At 39.7% G+C, this 22732-nt stretch overlaps 1 protein-coding gene across 1 annotated transcript in view; it reads right to left on the bottom strand.

Moving 5' to 3' along the window:
• ANTXR2 (ANTXR cell adhesion molecule 2) overlaps nt 1–22732 on the bottom strand; it is a 121475-nt gene that overhangs the window by 59082 nt on the left and 39661 nt on the right. Inside the window, exons 11-12 of the mRNA XM_074866991.1 lie at nt 5285–5363; nt 1572–1667 (exon numbers count right to left, since the gene is read on the bottom strand). Of these exons, the coding sequence (XP_074723092.1) occupies nt 1572–1667; nt 5285–5363 (175 nt within the window). The remainder of the gene's footprint in view (nt 1–1571; nt 1668–5284; nt 5364–22732) is intronic.

Here is a 22732-nt window from a genome sequence, read left to right as displayed (position 1 = left end):
AAAGGAAGTGTTTGTCTTGGGGAAAAAAAAAAAGAAAAACTTGAGAAGTCAGGAGGAAAAGAACAAAAGGAAAGCAGCTGCTTCCAGAAAAGCAGCTCTTGAGAAAGGATATGATGAACCCTCTCAACAACTATGAATGAGTACTGAAACAGCTCACTTCAAAGTGTGTCTGTAAGTAGCTGACAGGAGACACTGAAAAAAAAGTTACCTGGCTTCACTTAGGGATTTAAATTGTATTTTACATGCATATTTTTAAAATAACTAGACTTAGAAACACAGAATGTTTGCCTTTTTACCAGCACAAGTCTGCTGCAGTATTATCTCCTTCACGGCACAGAATCATAGAATCACGGAATACCAGGTTGGAAGGGACCTCAAGGATCATCTGGTCCATGTCCTCCATCTCCCTCGCACCCTGCCCCAGATGACAGAACTACGTGAAATGCCTAATTGTAGCCTCTTTCTACAGACAGAAAGTGTAGAAGCTAAGAAGTGTGAAGATGGTCTATGAATCAAGGTTAGCCAGTTATTTTAAAATAAGAAAACAGGAAACTTTCTTCTTACTGGTTTAGAATTTTCCTGTTCCACACGAAGGCTCATGATATAAAACAAAGTTGAAATAAAACAAACGGACAACCTTCCTAGATTTCTGATGGGACTGTACTGTGGAGAATGAGATAGAAGAGAATCTTTTTGTTAGAGAAGAGCTTGTAGCTCTTGCCTCAGAAACCCCAGACTGTGAGGATGCAGATGGGGCTGAGGACTTCTTGCCCTAGGATAGCCTGGGGCCTGACAGACTACACCAAAGATTGTCCCTATGTGGGCTTCAGCATGATCAAGGCAAGAAGGCCAGTTCCTCTGCTGCCCCAGGTTCCACAAGCCCGAGACAAGACAAGGAACACAGTAACAGCCTAGAAGCAACCTCCACTTCCCAAGTCATCGGTGCTGTCATTTAACTGGATGAATAATAAACTTCACCAGTTTGAAAACCCTGACACACAAGGAGATGGAAGGAGAGTTAGTGAACAGCATTGCTGACTGCTGCTAGAAGGATAAAGAGTGCACTCAGATGAAATGAGATGCAGTGTGTGCAAGGGATTATTAAGACGATAAGGGATTTCTAACTTGAGAGCCCATAATGGACCACAAATACCAATTTTAGTGGTAGTACTCAGATTTCAGGATAACATCTGCATACCATTATGGCCAACAACTTTCAAATAGTAGAGAAAAGGCTTTTATCAAAGATTTCACAGAAATATAACACATGTATTCGCTCAGTAGAAAGGCAGTGAGCAGCACACCAGTATGATGATGCTGGTTCACATGTGTGCAGGTCTCAGAAAGCCAGAAGCATTGCTAGGAGGGCAGTCCACAGTGCTGAAGGTGGTGTCTTCTTCCACTTATTGTGTACCGCCAATGAAAGAAAACTCCCTCAACAGATGGATTATGTCACATGTAGCTCTCCTGTTACTTAACCTATTTCCTATGGTATCTGCATTTCCCAACACGGTATGAGTTATAATCATGACTCACACATCCAGTGACTTTTTCTAATAGTCTTTACTCACCACTTTGCAGCAGAGGGGCCAGAACCACCAGAGCAGACCGAGTGCCACTAACAGTAACAGCACAAGAACAGCAATAAGTGCTGCTACTCCGCTAGACTGTGAAGAAAGCAGAAAGACAGTGTCAGTGGATGTTGCAAATAACTGCTGCCTGGTTTCCCACTCACCCCAAAACAGCTTCCTACTGACTGATACAAATCCCAAACAAATTGTTCCCACTCGTCGGATCCTATTCTCGCCAAGGGAGAAATTCCTCACAAAGGATCAAGAAGGGGGTCTTAGCCAAATTTGTATTTGGCACAAGTTCAGCAACAGCCTTCGCTGTAAGTCTCCTCAGTTCCACAAGTTATGCAGAAGGTAAGCTAGGATGCTTCAACAGGAGCTGCGTATCACAATGAATGATGAATCAACACTAAAGAGAGGGAGGAAGTGGTAAGACTGATATTCATGTTTCTCATTCCTTACATATTCTAGGACCTGCAAGTCTCAGACATTCTAAGGGGCTGAACACAGTGTGCAGAACATACTAAATTGAAGATGACAAAACTTTGAAAACTACTTTTTTCTGCCTACCTGTAAACCTAAGTTCAAATTAAGTAATTCAGTCATGGGTAACAGGACCAACTTGTACTAGTGCAAGCCAGGATTATTTCTGCTGAAGTCAGCGGATTCACTTTGATGTAAAACTGATATCCTTGAGATAAGAATGACGCCCAACTTGAAGAAGGGTACGTTGACTGCTAAGAAGTGAGCTGTTTGACACAAACTGGTAAAGTCTCCTTCTAAGTGTGTTGATGAGAGGTGCCCTTCTCCCATGAGGACATGGGTCTGTATGGATTGGAGGGTGGGTGCAATTTTAAGGAATCTCTACTGATGATACATATATAAAGTTTTTATGCTTATCGCCCGCACATCCAGGGCAATTGCACTGTACAGACTATAGCACATGAAATCCCTGCAATAGTGTAACTTGAACCTGAAGCCACCATCCTAAGAAATTCTGAATGAGTGTTACTGCTTCCAGCAATACTGCTTTTAATGAAGAAATGAGCAGCCCATCTCCTACCACCTCAAACCCACATCCTGCAGGTACTTTCATGCTTGGTGTTCTGTGCTGCTGTGCTGGTTTAGAACACTGAGAAAAATGCAACAGTGACCTTACAAAAATAGAAGTTACTCAGACTTCAGCTGGGGAAAAAGGAAAGGAGGGACACCCAGGGAATCACTAAGGCTGGAGTACAGTGTGAGTAATTCTGTCAAAGTGAGAAGAGCTGTACTGGAGATACACCATTGCAAATGGAAGGTGAAACAGAGCTTTATTCCAAGTACATGTAGGTGTAGTGAGGCATACGCATTTATGACAGACAGGTAAGATGCATGCCTTGGTGCCCAGATGCAACATATTTTTTGTTTTTCACTGCAGGAATGTGTGTTTGCTAGGAGAGGCTGTAACTTGTAACTCTTATATACCAACTAGCCATCAGCTGCTCAGCTATCAGAATTAGTGGAACAATTCTAGCAGTGACCCATTTCTTGCAGTTGCCCATCTGCTACTATGGAAACAGCAGTTCTCCTTGTATGGAGCTGTCTTTGCTGCAACATGTATGAAAAGTGGAAAAAAAAAAAAAAAAAAAGGATGATCAGACAGTTTTTCCTGTCAATGCACATCTGCACTCATTCTGTTAGTGAAAACTTTTGACCACAGAGAAGTACTGTTGGAGTAGAGCAGAAGGAAGACAGCCATACCCAGCAATTTCGCATGATCTGCTCTGCATCAATGCTTTGTTTTAACCTATCTCTGCAATCTTAGCTATTTTGAATGGGGCATGGGGCAGACTTAACATGTGCTGCTTTCTCTGAAAGGACTAAGATAAAGAGAAAAGCAGTCTACTGTTAGTCTCCAGCATCCCCCTGTGACTGTACTGTCCTTACGTTATCATGCTGAGAGGCTGCTTCAGCATGCTTTGGTGTAAGACTGAAATGCTTCCGTATGATAAAGAGGCCCTTAAACAGAAACGTGATTTGGGTAGTGTGTGTTTCTTCAGCTCTCAATTCATTCAGGCTTTCTTCCTGAAACTGAAGTACTGACCTGAGATGACTCTGATTTCTACAGTTACCCAAGTATTTAAATGAATAGAAGAAAAATGTCATTCTTTCTCTTTTAGGTTAATTACCTACGAGCGATAAAAATACTGTTGGAAAAATACATGCTGATGAGCAGAAGGTACTGTTCTGTGTGCTTCTATGCCTGACAGGAAAGCTGCACCAAAGTCACACTTTAAATGAGACAAATTTAAAGCAATACAGTATTCATGCTCGGCACGTTTTCAAAACCTCCATCCCTGCATAGTGGTCTTGTGTCTAACTGCAAAAATTCTAACTATCCTGCCTATGTAATACAGAAGACAGAAGAAATTAATAGAGAGCAGAAATGTGAGATTAGAAATTTTATATATTAAGTTAGAAAAGTCACTGACTGCATAAGTATAGGGTTTATCCTAGAAGCTGTTTTTAACTCTTTTCTATAAGCCCATGATTAAAACACACTATTGTAACCCTAGGCTTAACTTAGATACTCCAGCCTGTGCTTTGATGAACTGTCTCCCCTAATTAACAGAATTGAGAGCCTGCACTCCTTACGCAGGCACTAAAGTTAGGTATCCAAAGCTATGTAGCATTAGTAGCCGCCTGCAGGATTATAACCAATCACCTTCCATACCCAAGCTGAAGTGCTAAGGTTCTGCCTACTCAGCTTCAGCCCGCTCCCACCAATCCTACTCAGTGGAACTGTGCTGGAATGGGACCCCAGGTGACTTGTGTCATACCTGGCTCTTATGACTTGATTATATTTATAGTGAGCAAGTCGCTGATGGCATAGAAGCTTCACAATATTTTGAACGCCACAGCTGCACACCATGTTAAAGTAATTTGTTTCAATATATTTAGCAAAATATAATTCACAAGCTATAGAAAAATATGAGCCCCACACAGACAAGGAATGCACAGACACTGCTTGCGTCTCAGGGCAGAGCCAGCTGAGGTAGTCTGGGAGAGGAGGAGCATTCCAGGGCCTTCCATCTACATATCGTTCTGCATACGGTCTACATCAGCAGCCTCTAAAGCAGTTATCAAAACAGATGCAGCAGCAAGGAAAGGAGAAACCCTTAAAGCCTGTGTCAGAAAGCAAAGTCTCCAAGTCTGCCACATAAGAGATGGCTTTCCTGTGTTATTAGGAAGTCTCAGGTGATACATAGAGCAATACTTCACCTATATGGAATCCTGCAAAAAAAGATCGTCCTAAAATAAAGCTGTTTGCCACCTAAATGGGAAGAATTAAGGGAATTGTCTTCTATAACTGCAGAAAAAAATCTTGTCTGTAACCCTACACACACAATTCATCAGGGAATTCAAAACAGCTGAAAACACTTTGTTGCATGTAGTGGTGTTATAAAACAGATTCTAAGCGTGTCTCAAAATACACAGAAAGCAACTTAAGATATATATATATTAAGAAATCGTGTATTGTTAAATTACGTATATTCTGTATGTGTCTGCACAGGTACATTTTTTAGTTAGGTTGATTTTTGCATTCTAAACATCTAATGGGTCTTGCCATGCATTGAGGTTGTCTGCACTGAGAGGTCACACAATGGTAAAACCAAAAGAGAAACTGGATTTCAGGATTTTACATTGAATGATGTTAGCCATCTACTTACACACTCTGAAGCGGTGATTGTTAGAGAGCTGGACATGAAAGATTGCCCTTCATTCAAACTCACCAAAACTTCCAGAGTTCTGGAATGAAAGAGAAAACAAAAATCAGCAGCCATAAAACAGTCAATAGAAGAGCATACACACTACGGAGGCACTTGTACACACAGACAGTTCAACAGAGAATGTGTTCCAAGAGAGGACAGTGGAAGTCGTGACCTCTGAGCTGGACTAGACGTCAGGAGTGACTTACAGAAATCACAAAACCAACATGATTACTTTGTGTTATGATTTCTAGAAACTGATGACATTCAGTGATCAAGATACTTAGCTGCTACAAGGTTGCACCTTGTGGCTTTCAGAAACCAATTTTTGGCCATTTCAGACTGAGCTTGCTTTTCCTCAATTTATGCTGCTTAAATGAACAACAGAGTCTCCCACAGGTACTGTGTTTATTACTGTTTGGAAATCATTTTAGTCTTCTGGATAGAGAGCTATCTGAGTAAAGAATATCCCTTCTCTATTCCATGTAGCATAAATACTCCAAAAAGTTTTACATAAAATAAATTGAAGTTCAACTGTAAAAATAACATTGTTTTGTCTGTTCCATAAACATCTCTTTACTCATATGCAGACATTATGGATAAAAATGTCGGATAATTATAAATGGTCAAGACTTTCTATAAATAGTACATAAACACTGCATACAAATAGTATGTGGTTTACATTTTACAAATTAACCCTAGAAGAAAACAACACATGGTGAATGTTAAACATAAGAAGACTCTTCAGCTTCTCTGGCTTGGATTCCCAAGATTCAGACAGTTTATATTATGCATAGATGTAATTAAATAAAAATATAGATACCCATGAACTAAAATGATTAATCATTTATACCATTCTTCTATGTCATGAATTTTTATTCTGGCACAAATGCTTTAGTCAATATGGAGTTCAAAGCTTTTTTAACTAATTTGGCTAATTTCTTTTTCAGTTTTAGTAAAAATGAAGTAAGTTGCTTCCACTAAACTCATTTTTAAATGATCTGTGTAATGAATAATTGATCTAACAGAAAGAATAACTCTAATTTACTTCTAATTATTACTGGAATAAGTGAATCAGAACAGAAAAAATAAAAAATTAATTCAATTCCCTTCTAATGCACTAAATAAAGCAAACTATACCAAAACTTTTGTTAGTGATGAATTTTTTAAATGTGATGCTTTTTATTATTTTTTTTATTTTCGATGTTTTGCTTTGACACTTTAATGAGAAATGCTGTAGGAAATTTCAGCATGACAATTCCGTTCAAGTTTGACTGGCAAAACAATCCTATTGACTGCAGTGTGAGAGGTTCATGCCATGCCTTTTCTTCAGCAGAAAAGGGCTTAAGTACACACACTGTGCTGTTGAGACACAGCCCAAATCCTGACAGGTGTTCCTGAAGAAATTTGTGTGTTTGAACTCTTAAACCTTGTGGAGATTTGCACATCATAAACACATTACACGAAGCATTTTTCTGTCCAAGTCACTAACCGACAGCCCAGTTACATTAATGTGACTCTTTCTGGTGTCACGGGGTCGCATCCTTTTGCACCCTGGTCATACCACTGCATTAACTATGACTGTACAGATGTAACTGAATCATAGAGTATCTCAAGTTGGAAGGGAATAACTGAATTCAGCCCATAAATACTGAAGAATCCACAGCACACAGAAGTATTTTTGGATGGCAACTTTTCAGTTAAGCACACATTCAAGAAGGAAAGATTAATCTCTTAAATGTTTCATTTTCCCCCATGGGCCTTGTCTTTTTAAAGCATGATTTAGAGAAACACGCCGCAGGCTCCGCACTAAGTTTTGAACTTGGTTATGGCCAAGAAAGGGCATTCATTGCAGTCATGTTTCCTGAACATAAAAGCTATTCAGCCTTTCTACTATTTCTGAACTTCCCTAAGTAATAGTGGGTGCCTTCCCACTGACTGATGCCATAATTGGGATTATACTGCTTGGTTCAAAGCCTGGTCACACAGTAAGAACCCTTCCAACTGCTCTAAATCCAAATGTAGTACAGCAAGTAGTTTTGATTTTTAAATTAACATATCATGTTCTTTAAGAACCTAGATCCTTATATACCTCCTGCATTGACTTTATTTCCAATCATATTTTAACTGTTTCTAAATACATTGTAGGTTTTCCTCAGCTGTTTTATCTTTGGCTGGAACCATTTCTGTAGTCTCTTGTTGGGCAAAACTCCCACTGAGATCAAAAATAATTCTGCCTATGCACCAGTGAAGAACTTCTGGATTTGGCCAGTAACATCTGACGACAGTTGCTGCCAGCTACTGGGGTCGAATTTCCAAAACGCTTTCAGATGCTCGGTTTTTCCCCCATTTCATTTTTTTAAGAAAAAAGTGAATGCAAATCCTCAATTTCATATGGACTTTTTTCTGCTATCCAATCAATTCCCTTTGCTTCCTGGCAATACCATCCTTCCTCCTGACTTGTGTGTGTTCTATTCAGTCAAGAATATTTTCTAACATCAATTCACAATGTTTTCTATCCTCCGGCAGTTTGTTGATTTTTGTGACGTGCTATTACCGGTCCCAAACCTGCGTGGTTGAAAAGGAAGATGCATCAGTGCTTGACTACTGTTGCCAGCACTAGCAGGCTCTATCTGAAATGTCATGTACTCAGGCTCACATGTTTTTCAGCTCTGCAACTAGGAAAGAAAACACATCTGAAACTTCAAAAGAGAAGTAAAGTAGTGTTGAGGCACATTTTCACTATGCTAGCAGTACCTCTCACTGCTACTCATGTTTAATTTAATTCTCCTGTGTAAGAAGGCTTACACAAAAAAACCTAAGTCCACTAAAGTGATAACATAAATTATTTCATACAGCTCTTCATAAAAGTAGCCTTCCATATATCCCTTAGATCTTTAGGGAACAGATTACTTCTTTTGCAGCAATGCTTCCTATACTCACAACCTCCAGGCTGCCCCCCCCCCCCCAACAGGTTTGTCAGCAAAAATCTAGGTGCACATCGTGGCTTATCCTGAAGGTGGATATTCTAACTCACTAAAATACTGCGTTTCACACTGTTTCAGGGTGTGAGAGAGACAGCCTATCTTAGGAATTCCTGGACCTGTGACTTAGGTGTTGGGCTTTCTTGGCTTCCCTAGAAAAAGCACAGCTTTCAAAATTTAACAGTCGATCCTGTTAAACTTCTCACTCTGTTTCTCTCTTATGCATTAAAACTTAAAGTAAGCATCACCTTTTTTTCTTCTGCCTTCCCTGTGTCATGCAGCAAACTACATACTCCTACTGCAATATGCTTTTTTTTCTTAAATTTGTAGGGACAGTTCTCTATTGCCTTCATGTGGAACATCTGCATTAGTCTTTTTCTAGCAGTGTCCTGTAGCTACCACACTTATGCTATTTGGCACTGTGAGCTTGATGAGTCTTGGCTGAAACACGCAAGCTTTGTCTAATTTAGCTATTAAGAAATTAAGCTGGTTTTTTAGATGGTCTTTGATAGCAAATTGAGCAAAACCTGAAAGACATTTGGCTAAAACACTCCAGAAGAACATCTTAACCCATACTAAAGAAAAGCGTTGTTGCCCAGGTATCTTGTGGATCTCGACACTTCCTTGAACTGACTAGGTTGTATGAAAAATTTTGTATAATAGCTAAGATTTTTAAGTGGACTAGTGCCCATGTTTACACCTTACTGTTTGCAACATAGAGCTGGCCTCTGTTTATGTCCGCTGACAAGCTCCACTCAAACAGGGATTTCCCAACGGATTGAGAAGTGCTAATGTTACCATTACTGTCTTCTACTAGAAAAGGCAGCTTTAAATCCCAGCCCCACAAAAAAACATTTGCTCGGCTGATATGCTGTACAGACCTGAGAGCTGTGTTCTGGCTCCATTCACTTATCTAAATATTTTACCCGAGATTTAGGAAAAAAACAGTGAGTAGGGATGTCTGTAACCTATTCTCTTATGCAACTTGCCTGAGTCCCAGAGGGGTGGTGTGCTGAGCAGGCAGGGTCACTGACATTTTAAGCTCTTTTTCTTAGCTTTAGAACACAGTCACGCTCTGGGATCATGTAAATGTCAAATAAACAATTCCTGTTAGGGTGCGTGAGATGGTGGAAACAGATCCTCAAAAGCGGCACAAAAATCTTAGCCCAACAAAAATGCCCAGGAAGAAACCTGCCATCAACTGAACAGAAGCGTACTGCAGTCTGCTCAGGCCAGTTACTGAAGGCCAGTTATTACAGACAGTTACTAAAACGGGAACTCTGCTGCTGGTGAGATCTACAGATCTGATCCTCATTCACAGCAACGCCTCTGTACACTGTTCTGGCAATACAGAAGGCCCCATAAAAGAGCGCCGATAACACATGTGTCTAAATGAGAGCTGGGCCCACAGCTCCCCAAATCCCACGGACTGCGGTAGGAGCGGGTTTTGAGTCCCTGGTGCCATGTGCCACCTTGCTACTGTCGAGCTTTGCATTCCCCCAACCTTTAGCTGTCAGACAGTCATCCCAAGCAACAGGCTCACTGAACACATCAGCTATCAGCGCAGATACGATGCAGTAGGAACAACCAGTTTCCCTATCAACTTCCATTCTGATACACAGCCTGCAGGGATGAGCCATTTGAGATTTTCATAGGAGTTGATTACACTTCCTCAGTTCTAGAAGCCACAGAGTGAATTCATACAGATAATCGTCTCATCTTCAAAAGGATGAACCTGTCAACATACAAAATCACTTCCTTCCTGAAATTGTCTTGTCTGTATGGTATAATAAACACGTTTTTTCATTTCTTTAGCATCCACTTGTTTGATGGGCTATGTGGATTTCTGATTCATATAAACACTACCCCTTCAAATGTGGAGTTCCAAAAACTAGGTGCCCTATTTCTTCTACTCATTCATTCACAAACATCCAAGAGAAAGAAGTATTACATGAGTATCTCTAGTGTTTACTAGTAACTGTCCACATGCATGAGGCTTTTAGCTCAGCATTCTGCATAAACTGCAAATATTTTGAAAATAAAATTACATTTAGCAGTGATTCTATTTCTTGGGCACCTTCATTTCCCACTGGTGATTGTCAGTATTTTGTGGGTTCCTTCAGTAAAGCTCAAATCAGCTAAGAGCTGAACAAGCCTATGCCACCAGATAAATTTCTAAATCTTTGGGCCTCTGCTGATACTTTTTTTTGGTAGACTGGAGGAATAAAATTTAAAGGGTTATGAGACTGCAGTGAGTTTTCATGACAGGCTTAGCTCACAAGGGAAGAAGCAGCACAGATCTTGGTCAGCTGGTTGTAAGACCATACCTTCAGTCTCCCTGATGGAGGTGATCAGAAATGCCTCAAAAAATGTCCCCACAGGCACTAAATGCCTGGCTTTGTAAATCCATAAGGCCAGATCTCCCAGCAATAATTTATGTGATTTACATGACCACACCCATAATATCTTAATTGCTTCCCAAAGACTCAAGGAAAATTGCCTCTCCTTCTGCTGAGGTATGTGGAGAGAGGGAGACTAGAGAAGAGAAGTTGTCATTGTCCCACCCTAGCATCCAAAGACAGACGGTGCTGGCGTGCAAGGCCCATGTCTTGAACTGTCCCTGTGCTCCATTCACTGTGAACCTGGTCACACCCAAACAGCACAGCTATGCATGCAAGGGCAGACTGTCCCTGAAGTAAAACAGACCTTCTACCACAACCCTATTTTTGCAAGGAAAGATTAGATTGGTAATAGTTTCATACCAGCACAGAACAAAACCAAGTGCTGAGCTTTTGAAAGCTGCTGCAGAACAGAGTATCTCCTCAGGTCAACCCACAATAAAACCCACAAAGAATCAGGAAGTGTAAATGTTGATGTTGCTGTAGCAACCCAGGAAGTCACCCTCCAGTGCCCTGCTAAAACCTCACCTCTGCTGCATGACACATTCTGCGTGGGTCACAGTGTGTATTTTACATCTGTGCACACAGGAAGGGGAAGCAGACCCCAAGGGTAACAATCAGAGGTTCTAATAACAAAGGCCCACGGACGCCGTGCACAAAGGCACCCAGGCCTTCTTGCAGTTATACCCAAGAACACAAGGAGTCGACCAGCTTCTCTATGTCTAGCTTGAAAAACACAGCTGCGGGAAGAAGCCTCAAGGGAAAGGCAAGTGCAGCTTTTCACACTGTTCCTCAAAAATGCAGGGGTGCCCAAATCCGGCATCTTTTTAAGGCTTTTAGCCAGGATGCTTATTCCTATTTTCTGATCACTTCTGACACAGCACTTGAGTAAAGTGGAATCAAAGAGATGGCAAAGTTGAGCTAATAAGCACGTGCAATTAACATACTGTGCAGATACTCACAAACCCTATTGCTTTTTATGTACCACAGGTCTAATGTGCAATTTTCCGGTGGTCCATACTTTTAAAGCTATTTCATTGTAATAGGAAAACATGGGGGTTCTATTTACAGTTCATAGCCTTTGATCAATGTGGAAGGGATTTTCCTATATTTCGTCTGCGAAGTATCACTTTTTGGATGGGAATCAAACCTGGCAAACTTTTAGTCTGTGAACAGCTTTTAAAAAATGTTCTTATTTATGACCAAAGATAACCACAAGACTCTTGCAACTTTAAAACTGCATCAGTCATGGCCCACTGGCTGTTCTAATAAGTAATTTACAAAAAAATGTAACTTGAGAAGACCCAACAATTGCAATTCTTTCTTTCCTTTATGTCCACTGCTGCTTTATTGTTACAGAAGAGGAACGTGGCCCACTGCCATATGTCACTACAGCTCTGGTCTAAAGAATTTCATACCCTGTGAAATACAGCTGACATTTCAATCCACAGTAACCTATTTGCAAAGTATTCATTTGCTCCTTATTTTATGAGTATCCAATAAAAGATTGCCATTTTATGACCCATTAAAAAAGATGAAAAAATTAAATAAAATTGTGAAAGACATTTGCTGGAAGTAATAAATAATTTACCTCCAATTTTCACGCACTGAAAATTAAACTGGCAACTGCTCAAAAAGTTACTAAAATTATGGTGACAAAGGTATTTTAGAATCAAGTGCCAGCATTAAAATAGCTAAAATGCTGAACATAGTAGGAAGGAAAAAAATAGATCTATGTATTTAAAAGGATGCTTCCCCTTAAAAAACCTACCTCCATGAATTAATATATAGCTTTATTACACAGTTAATATTGGTAAGCCAGTAGTAAGTGTGTGTGTATGTGTTCTAAATATATCCATACATACATATGCACCTGTTGTGTGTGTTTGTATAAATTTGTATGTATACAGAAATCACACACTGGAAAATCCGTAACAGTGGTGGGAGAAGGGTCTGGTGGAACTACCAATTTAAGTATAATTTTTTTGCATGCTTATCACTTTACCCCCATATAATTTACTATCCCTACACAACCGTCTGGCAGCACAAAGGGGTGCCACCATGACCATACTTTATTTTGATGGTCTCCTGAAGGATGGGGAAACTGGAACACACTGTGACTGACAATGGCATGTTCAGGTTTTTAACACAGAAGTATTGCCCACTGTTCACAGCTGGAGCAAATACAAGGTGTCATTCAGTGCAAGTATTTCATGTTTTAGAGTTTGAAGGAAAAGCTCCATTGCCAAACACTACTGACCTCACCTCAGGAGGTAGACTGAAGTTTTTAGTACCAGGTGAGGCGGCCTCTGTTGTACCACCCCCTATCTTCTGTCTGAAGGTTGAAGAGCAGGGGTAGTGGCATATGCAGGGAGAGAACTAATGCTCAGCTGTACGGTAGGGGAGACAGCCATAGGACTCTGAGTGATAGGTGATCGTGTCTCAGTGGGGTCAGCTCCAATCTCAATGTATGGACACAGCAGTTTCATTTGATCAACTTGAGTTTGAAATCATTGGCCATTATTTGCTGGGGAAACAACTAATATTTACCCCACACATTCTCATCAACCAAAGCACAGAGTATCCTTTCCCCTGTTCTCGGTTAACAAACACTCTAAGACCACAAATCTGACTCTCTGCGTCTAGGGACACAGCCCTGCAGCAGGAGGCCACACAAAGCCACAGAGAAAGGTATTTCAAGTCTATGCTTGTAGTTTTGTTGCTTTTCCTAGATCAGAAGCCCGAGCTGCATAAGGACACAGCAAATTCCCTTTGAGCAGGGTTACAGACCTTGTCTGCCAAATGTTCAGTGCAGTTCCACTGTGCCAAGGGTTGGAAGCATAGGAAACAGTTTACGCAAGTTGATGGGAATTGTACTGGGGACAGTGAATAATCTACAGTTATGATAAATGGTCAGAGTTGTTTTCCTCCCACCAACCACACAGGCATAAAAAGGAATATTTAATTATTTTCCTGAGACTAGCAAGACCTGCATTCTGTGCAAATCATTATGGTGTTTTGGGGTTTTGGTAAAGAATTAGTACAAACTTCCCCCTTCCCCCCCTTTTCTTGATGTATCTTATTGCTGACATATAAATTCAAATTACAGTTCTCTTAGGATCCCCTCTTGCTACCCCAGAACTATCTAGCTTTCTCAGCAGACTGCTCAATATATAGTCTATTTGGGTTTGGCTTTCCACAGGAAATGGGACAGAAGTGCAGACATACAGAAGTATTTCACTGCTGGGAAGTGCTAGTGAATTTGAAAGAACTGGAAGCCAGCAATGAATTAGCTCTGATCTCATGGAATCATGGGAACCTGCACTAACAGGGTATGAAATGTCATTATTATGTTAAATTAGTCTATTAATTCAGCTCAGGATACTATGTCCACTGCATAATATTAAGCACTTAGTTCTGCTCACGCACTCTTTCTTAATGCTCTGGGAACACTGTGTGCCCTATTGAGGAATGTGAAGGACTGCATTAGAAATTACTACTGATCTTAACATCAGATCCATATGTCTTAGAAGCCAGTTAGCCTATACAATCCATTGAGGATGTTTCCATCTGTGAATAGTTCCCATTATAAACTAATTGCGTCAAACTAAATGTATTTCTAAAATATTTTCAGAAGTTAATATTTATAACAGACATTAAGCCTAATACAGCCATATTTCTGGTTTCCCCCTACCTGACTTTATTTCTCTAGCTATTTTAGAGAGGGAAGGTTGTACCATATGAGTAACCAGTGATTGGTAACCGTACCCTATTTTTATTTTTGTTGGAACTAAATGCTTGCATAGGGGAAAAAAAAAACGCCGAAGTGCTAGTGCTGAAAATAAATGCCGAGTCTCAGTGACTTTGCAAAGAAAGGAATTAGCCCAGGTGGGAGAGGATCTGATTTACGTCAACTCTCCTTACCCAGTGCTACTGGGGAAGAACAGCTGTTTACACTGAAGGATAATGTTAATATCAAATCAATGGGCCTAATTAGCCATGAGTACATCAGTGATGGAGAAGTATTCCAATCACTGAGGCTCAGGAATGAGAACAGGTGAAAACGACCAGATTTGGCCATGGCATCTTACCAATCTGTGAGCACAAGGAACTCACATGACTGACAAGGGCAGCAGGAAGTTAAAAGGGGGCAAGCATTTCTCACTTCTTTTTGGGGGGAGGGGGTGTTGGCTATGGCTATACCTCCTGCATTTTAAAAAAAAAAAAAAAAAAAAAAAAAAAAAGCTCAGCTACTCTGTGTATAGGGAAGATAGGCTTTAGGAAGGCTGACAACCCAAAGGAAGTCCAGTGTTTTTCCTGATGACTGGTATCTCCTTTTGCAACAGCAGACTACCTGTTCTCCTTCATCAAGCACTTCCTAAGGTACAGCTATACAACTGGTTACTGGGAGGCAACTAGTCATGTGGATTTATTGTGCTTTTGCCTTTTTAGAGTAATGACTGGTACTATCTGGAATGTGAAGTATCTTGGTCAACAAGCTACCTCTTAACTGAGAAATCCCATTGAATTCCCATTTTAATTGCTTCCCTTTTCTCTGGATAAGGTATTCTTCAAGCAATATGTAGTCACAGTATAGTTTATAAACTAAGATTGAGACTTTGTAAATGGGTCCTTAAACCCATGCTTGAACACTGAAACAAGTTGCTTAACTCTCAGGTGGCTAAGAACTCATCCCATGCATTGCCCCTTACATTAACAAATAACTTAGTTCTGTGGCCAAATTAATCTCTTGCTTTAGTTGTCACAAAGGTTATGATAAGGCAATTTAATTAACAGCACCACAAAAAGAAGGTAACTTGTTAGTTGGAAACAGAACAGAAAATGCTCAACATGCCCTGTGAAATATTAATCTTTTCTTAAACGACTCTGAAAGACACACAAGTCAAATCTGCAGCTTGCATACAACTTTGGCACTTCTCTGCACTTGCAACACACTTCCCAAAATTTTACCTTTCTCAGCCAAGGAGGAAAAAGTGACAAAATAAAAATAATAATACTAATTCCAGCAATAGCCATAGAAAACAACAGCAATTATCTCCTTCATCCAGTTTTCAGCTACTGACTTCCATGTCACAAGAAAACTCCATGAAGTTATACACTTTTCTCAATATTCCTTAAGGCAGACAAATGAACATTCCACTCAAATTAATGAACTTGATGAAGTTATGGGCTTGCCTGAATAAACAGGTCATCTCACATGTTTACCTACATACTCTGGAAATCACATGGTTTTGTGTATTCGAGTATTTGCATGCAGTTTATGTGGGAGATATACCTGGTGTGACTTGTGACGAGCATCATTTAAATATATGTTTAGACTTACTTTGTAATAACATATTCAGAATTTCTTAGCTTATCTACTTTGTATTTTCTTTCCATCTGGTAAAAGGAATGCAGAAAGACAAAGCCTAATTTTAACTTAAAATTGTTATCGAGTTACTAAATAACATAGCACTGAAAGGTCGCATCGTAGGATGAGCACAGCAGTGATTTTCAGTTCTTAAATATGTGCGTTGTAGGCAGCGTGACTGTTGGATGGAAACTGTGTGTGTGAGAGGTATTACAGTGGCTGTGGTGGTCTGTTATGCCAACACTGAGCTAATAAGATGTGAAAATTGGTGCTGGGTTAGGTCTAAATATTAGCTTATTGCCTGCTTGCTTTTGTTAATGCTTGCGGTGTTAGAAGGAAGTACAACTGTGTAATCTTAACAATAAGTTAATGACACTTTTTGTGTGGGAATGTAAATCTGCTTATCATTCACGCCCAGCCCCCACTCGCACACATTTCCAAGGCATTCATATGCCTCCTTTGAGAGAACTAATGATACTGTATCAGCTCTCTTTCTATTTAGATATTTATTTCATATTTGCTTGAAGAATCAGGCCAATGTTTTTGAAAGCACATTTAACTATACCATATGCCTACTTAAATCATCCCTATCAAACAAGTTGTAGGATGATGCTCTGGTTCATTCTGTTCTGTTTTCCCTTCCTTCACAATGTGTTTATGTGTATTTATCCAATTTGTTCTGTTCCTCTTGCCAAATTGCAGGTTTGAGATCTCAACTATGCGGGGGCAGCTGTGCTATTGTTGATGCCTTACAAAACAAAGGTCACAGACTGAGCCTGTATCACTAGAACTAATGACAGCTGCATGTTAACCATTATGGTATAGGCACAGAATGATCAGGGTTCACAGACCCTCAGAAGTAGGAATAAATCTTACCTTGCCCCTTGGTAAGCAAGAACTCAAGTCTCATTTTTAAGAAGTAATTTTTGTGCAAATTAGCCTCTTGCAAAATATCCTGCTGTTTATTTAATTTACTGACATAATTCCTCCCTCTGGAAAAAAAAAACAACTTTAAACAGCCCTATCACAAAAAAGCCAAAATCTGAAAAACAAAATGACAGCTGAGTTGGAAGAAATGATCTCTTCTGCATGTAACTAATCTTAGCTTTTCTCACTTTTGAGATCAATAAGAATTACCAGCTGTTCCAGCCTAGGAAGCTATTGACCACATAAAGAAGTAGGCTACCACAAGATGACATTTCCTTCAAAAGAAGGTTGTTCCCAAACCTAGTCCAGCAACTCCACGTAATGAAACAGCAGGGCAGGACTGTTTCAAATGCCTTTTGTTTGGTAAGAGAGATCAATCTGCAAGGCTTGTGAATTCAAAACTATTTGCCCCTTGGGTGGCCTGACATATCATTTCTTGTTCTCCTGCTGCCTTTCAGACCAGAAGCCAGGAGTCCAGTGTTATTTAAAAAGGTGTTTCTTAGAGCTCATGTAGCTTTTGAAATACCAAAGAAGAGGGAATGTAATAGCTGGAGCAGACTAAGGAGATAAGGCACATGTCCACAGACACAGCTCTGAGACTATACAGCTGGCTTTGAGGCTGCCTGTCTAAGGCTACTTCACCAGTGTGCTGTTAATTATTTAAAAGAGAGCACTGGGGAAACTACCATCACATCTGTCACCCACACGCAGGCAGAACCTTCACTCATTGCAGGACCAGATGTGTTTATTCAAAACATGTACTAACTAGCTACTTAATGGGTTAGAATTATTAGCCAGAAGTTGATTAGGCAAACAGATTAAACATTAGTCACTTTACAAAACATCACTTCTTAAACACTGCTTTTACTTCTTTAGACCCATTATCAACCACAGGAAAAAGGGGGGGGAAAAAGTAAGAATCCCATAAAGGAGCTGCAGTAAAAAACATATATGAAATCTGATCACAGTGTACTTATGAAAACTGCAGTGCTCCAAGTGCCTTAACTATGTGTCTCTTAATACTGCAAGTATACTATCATATAGGAGGAAGCGGGGAGGGTTGTTTAAGGACCTACAGGTGTTGGAGAAAAGGGAATTAACAGTGGAGAAAGTTTTTTCTTAGTATAGTCAAGTCAAACTTGAAACAGGATGGCTTCACTACTTCTGCATATATTGCACATATCCCTGAAGATGCAAGCACTTGCATGGCATTCTGCCTGCATAATGAACTTGGAAATATTGCTGGCCAATGTAGCATGCTCTTGTTCCCCAAGAGATGAAATTCAAAAGTAATTTTTAAGATTCTGGCTCCCAGGTTCATGTGACAAGAAGCAGTGGATGGAGTAAAGGCATAATATGCTCTATCTTTGGGCTAGTCAGGGCAGGGAGGGAATAGTTAGGATCCTTTGTTAGAAGCCTGCCATGACAACCATTTTGTAGAACACCTTTCAGCTGCTCTTGAATCAGAGCAGCTGTCTAGAAACCAAATGAGGTATTTGCAGGATGAAGCCCACAGCCCATTCATCTTCACTGTGTCTGTTTGCTTTCATGTGTCCATGCTCTTCCTCTTAAATCTGGTGCTGGTATTAATAAAAATGACACTTTGAAACCAGAAAGCAAGACTCAGAAGTACCACTGTTCCACTGTCATGGAAACATCTTTCACTCAAAGCACCTAGAATTAAATATGAAGCATGTGCTTCCTCTTTGTATTGAGATTGTTTCTCAGGGAGGCAGAAACTGAGGGCAAGAGTGCCAGTGACAGGCAAGAGTGCCAGTGACAACTTGGGTGTGAATTCCTAGCTAGTTCTAGTTTTTGCCTGCATCGCTGCTGTAAAGAATGTTCAAGGCCCCCAAAGTAGAGAGCAGGAGCTTCCTGGTACATCCTGTAAACTGCAACAATACGTTTTAAATGGACCCCCACAGCACTGTTCTATGTGAAACCGTTTTTACATTAATTTGTACTTCTCCAACTGCACAGAGCTACAAGCTCTTCCAGAAAACAGAACCTTGGCTTTCCTTAAAGCCTCTATTGAGAGATCTCTCAAAGTCATGTTTAATGTGAGGCTTGTGGTTAATTCCCATTGTCCTCAGCCCTGAATATGATCCACAGCAAAAAGCAGAGCTCCTAATTCGGTCCGAAATCTATACCTCAGAGATGAAGAGAGAAAACTCTTTCCTGCATTCAGGCTATCACAGGCTACAAAAATGGTTTTAAAAAAGAAAAGAAATGAAGCTTGTTTTAGCACTAGCTCAAACAAAAATAGAGGGTAGGTAATGCAAACTGTCAGACACAAAGAGCCAGATAGCATTACTAAACATTATAGGACTTACTTCCTGCTGTGGAAAAAAAAAACGTTTCTTTCCTAAAAGTGAAACAGAACCCAAAAATCAGTTTTCATCTGTACAGAAGTCGAGAAACTTCTTAAGAAGACGACACAGGGGTGCTTAAGCTAGTTTCTGAAATAGGTTACTTAAAGGCTGAAGGTGCTACATAAAGTAAGGAGATGGTTACTTCTTTCTTCCCTCATCTTTTCATTCCAAAGGGATAAGGGACAATATCAGAGTTGTAAAGACAGGATCAAAAGGAAACCAGTAATAAACCAGAAATAAAAGAATATTAAAATCTAAAGACCTGAGAAGTGTCAGTGCTGAAACTACACAATGCTGTTTGTGTTTCTGAATTCCCCCTGAGCTGCCATCCCATTCATAAATGAGAGTAAAATAAGCAAAGCAGCTGCTGTCAACAAGAAGAAGAAAGGCTTGAATGACACAAGCTCCTCCTGTGAGAAGTCTGGTTAATAGCCAAATAAAAGCATGTCTCAAGGTAGCATTTGCAGCTCAGAAACATAAAGCAATGTGCTTAGTCCTAGCGATCATTTCCCACTGTTTTCCTTCTAGGACAAAAGTTCCTACTTTTTCTTACAGTTTTAAGAGTCTGAGCTATTTATTCTCCAATTACGTTCAGACTCTTGTAAGACTTGCTCAGTAAGGTTAATTTTTCCCTCAGTAACTCCCTATTGGAATGCCTGGATAGGAAATACATTTAAAGTTACCGCTAAACTTGGGGACTTGTGCTGTTGCCAAGAGCTCTTACTACTAGCAATACACTACAAAAAAAAAAAAATAAATTGATGATCGCTGACAGATTATCTTATGCATTGTTGGGTGCTTTGTTTCAAGTGAACTGCATACTGGAGAGTGAACTTAAGTCAGCTACTTTGGAACTGGAGGCAACCAAGAATTTGGGAATATAAGTGTGGTAATTTTCCTTCCTACCACACAAAAATAATTCCTATTTAATCTTTGCTCTTTAAGTGCCACCAACTGTTCATATTGGGCAGGATGTAGGAAGGGATCTATGCAAGCTGAAGCCAACATGATGTGAATAGAGGGCAAATAAGGTCATTAAAAAAACAGTAGTGTAGACTGCACCATCTCTGCATGAGATCTGCTCATGAATTTGAGGTAACTGCCAGCAAGGTTTCACTTGCATTCAAGTTCATGTCTGGATTTGTCCTTTTTGGCTTTGTTATTCCTTAAGCTTACAAGCCCAAAGAGAAAGATACTGCCCACTTTGGTCCTAGGGCATCCCTCAGATAGGTAGGGTCAAATGCCATTTACCACAATAGTGTCAAAATGTCACTCAACTGAGAGATGCAAACTATGTGATACTTAAATGAAAGCAGTGATCCCACTTAACCCGACGTTTGCCCTTCTGTTGGTGTTTTGAAACACATAACCAACTTTTTGTACATGTGCTCAGATCAACTTAGTCAACATGTTTCAAGTTATGAGAAACTTATTTATCTTCTTCGACTGAGGGGTAAATGCTCACTTCATTTTATGAGTTAATCTTGAAGTAAACACTGTATGAATTCAAATGCAGGACGCATAAAGGTGGAAGCTGGCCAGCAACACTGACACTGCATTAAAAAATAAACTTCTGTACTTCTCAGCCTGTTGGTTCATTTTGAATAATTCACCACCTAGCCTAGACCTAACCTTTCTTGCTTTGCTTAGATGAGTATCTGCACAAGATCAAATTGGATTTTTTCAGTAGGCACCAGCAAATCCAAAATCTCTAATACGCCAGTGAGAAAGTAGAGTTCAAACTGAGGTAGTTAAGTAGTAGATAAGTAAATATGCACTACAAATATTTCAGTAAAATATTGTATTGTTGTGATAGTTTAAACTCTTACTATTGTCATCCAGTCATCAAATAAAAGAAAATTTATAAATGTTCAGGAAGTAAGAGAAATTGATATTCTTCTGATAGTCTTTCCATTGAAGGCAGAGGGGATTTTACCACTGGCTTCAAGGAACAGAAGCCATCTGTTTGTGAAGTCAAGCCTACACGTACGTTTTCTGAATGCGTACCCAAAGAAATTTAAGCAAAATGAGGAGAACAAAAGAGAAGGTAGCACAACAAGGTAGAAATATAAAAATATAGCAGTTGTTTCCTGTACTGGTCTTCCAAACAGACAAGGGCCCTGTTTTCTTTCCAAAGTACAATGACTACAGAAACATCTGAAGTAACAAAGAGGTCAAAGAAATCTCTGATTTGGTTTGATTCCCTTGAGCTGTGGCAACACAGCAAATTCAAGTCTGAGCTAAAAAGGGGAGCCAACTTTTTTCAAATATTTTGAGACACTAAAAATATATGGCTTTTAAATGGTCAATGCAGTAGAACCTGAGTCCTTTTTACTAAACTAGCTTAGTTATAATATTACACTCACCCTCACAGCATGTAAGTGATCTCTCAAAGTATATGAAGCAAAACAATTCAAGTTGGGTTTGTCTCCTCATATTCTTCCTGCAGAGTATACATAGTACTTTTCCTTTCTGAATTACTTCAATACTTTCTAACATTTTTTTATAATGCATAGGTTGCTTATGTAGAAATCTCAACTAATTCTCATCTATTAGCTAATCAAGGGTCTTTTAAAATGAGCTGGTTTTGTAAGCAGACCATGTAATTTTGCACTTCAGAAGTGGCATGACAAGAAGGTATTTTAAATGGCACAAGCAGCATAGGCATGTTGTCACATAACCTAAGGATACCACATCCATCTGCTACATAGTACTGTGAAAAAACAGGCTTTGAAAAGAATGCTTGGTTAAATCTACAGCTGGCATTTTGGAGGCTCCTAACTAAATGCAGCCAGCAGCTGGAAAGAAAGTAGAAATATACAGTGGCATAAGTCCAGGAGACCAGGGGTTTACCAATCCAACATCTTGGGTACTTTGGCGTTTTATCTATTCCACATGGGTTTCTATTTTTCTGCATGTGAAAACTGCAAATTTATCAGTCAAGAAGTGTCTCCAATTAGAAAAATATAATGAAACCTGTTGAGTCTTTACTGTTTACCCAGAAACAAAGCTGCATGTTTAAAAGTCACAAAGCTAACTTTGTCTGCTTGTGTTGCTCTTAATTCCACTGAAAAGAGCACTAGAAAAAGAGCAGACGGATTGTTGCTACATTAGGGACTAATATTAGATCCACTACATGAGGAATTACTGGGCGTTATCCAGCAATAGGCTGAGCTGTGCCAATGGAAAGTCAAGAGTTCAAGTATGTACATATCTTTCATAGCTGTCAGTCTTCTGCATAGTAAACTGTTTATCTCTGGGCCAAAGCTGTAACTACTTCAATATCAGGTTATGGAAGTATATTTCACATAGTAACTTTTGAAAAAAATTTTTTTTTCCTGCAAACCTACACAACT

This window comes from Strix uralensis, chromosome 4 (assembly GCF_047716275.1).
Source record: "Strix uralensis isolate ZFMK-TIS-50842 chromosome 4, bStrUra1, whole genome shotgun sequence".
Lineage (NCBI taxonomy): Eukaryota > Metazoa > Chordata > Aves > Strigiformes > Strigidae > Strix > Strix uralensis.
This window is presented reverse-complemented; position numbering and strand designations above follow the sequence as displayed.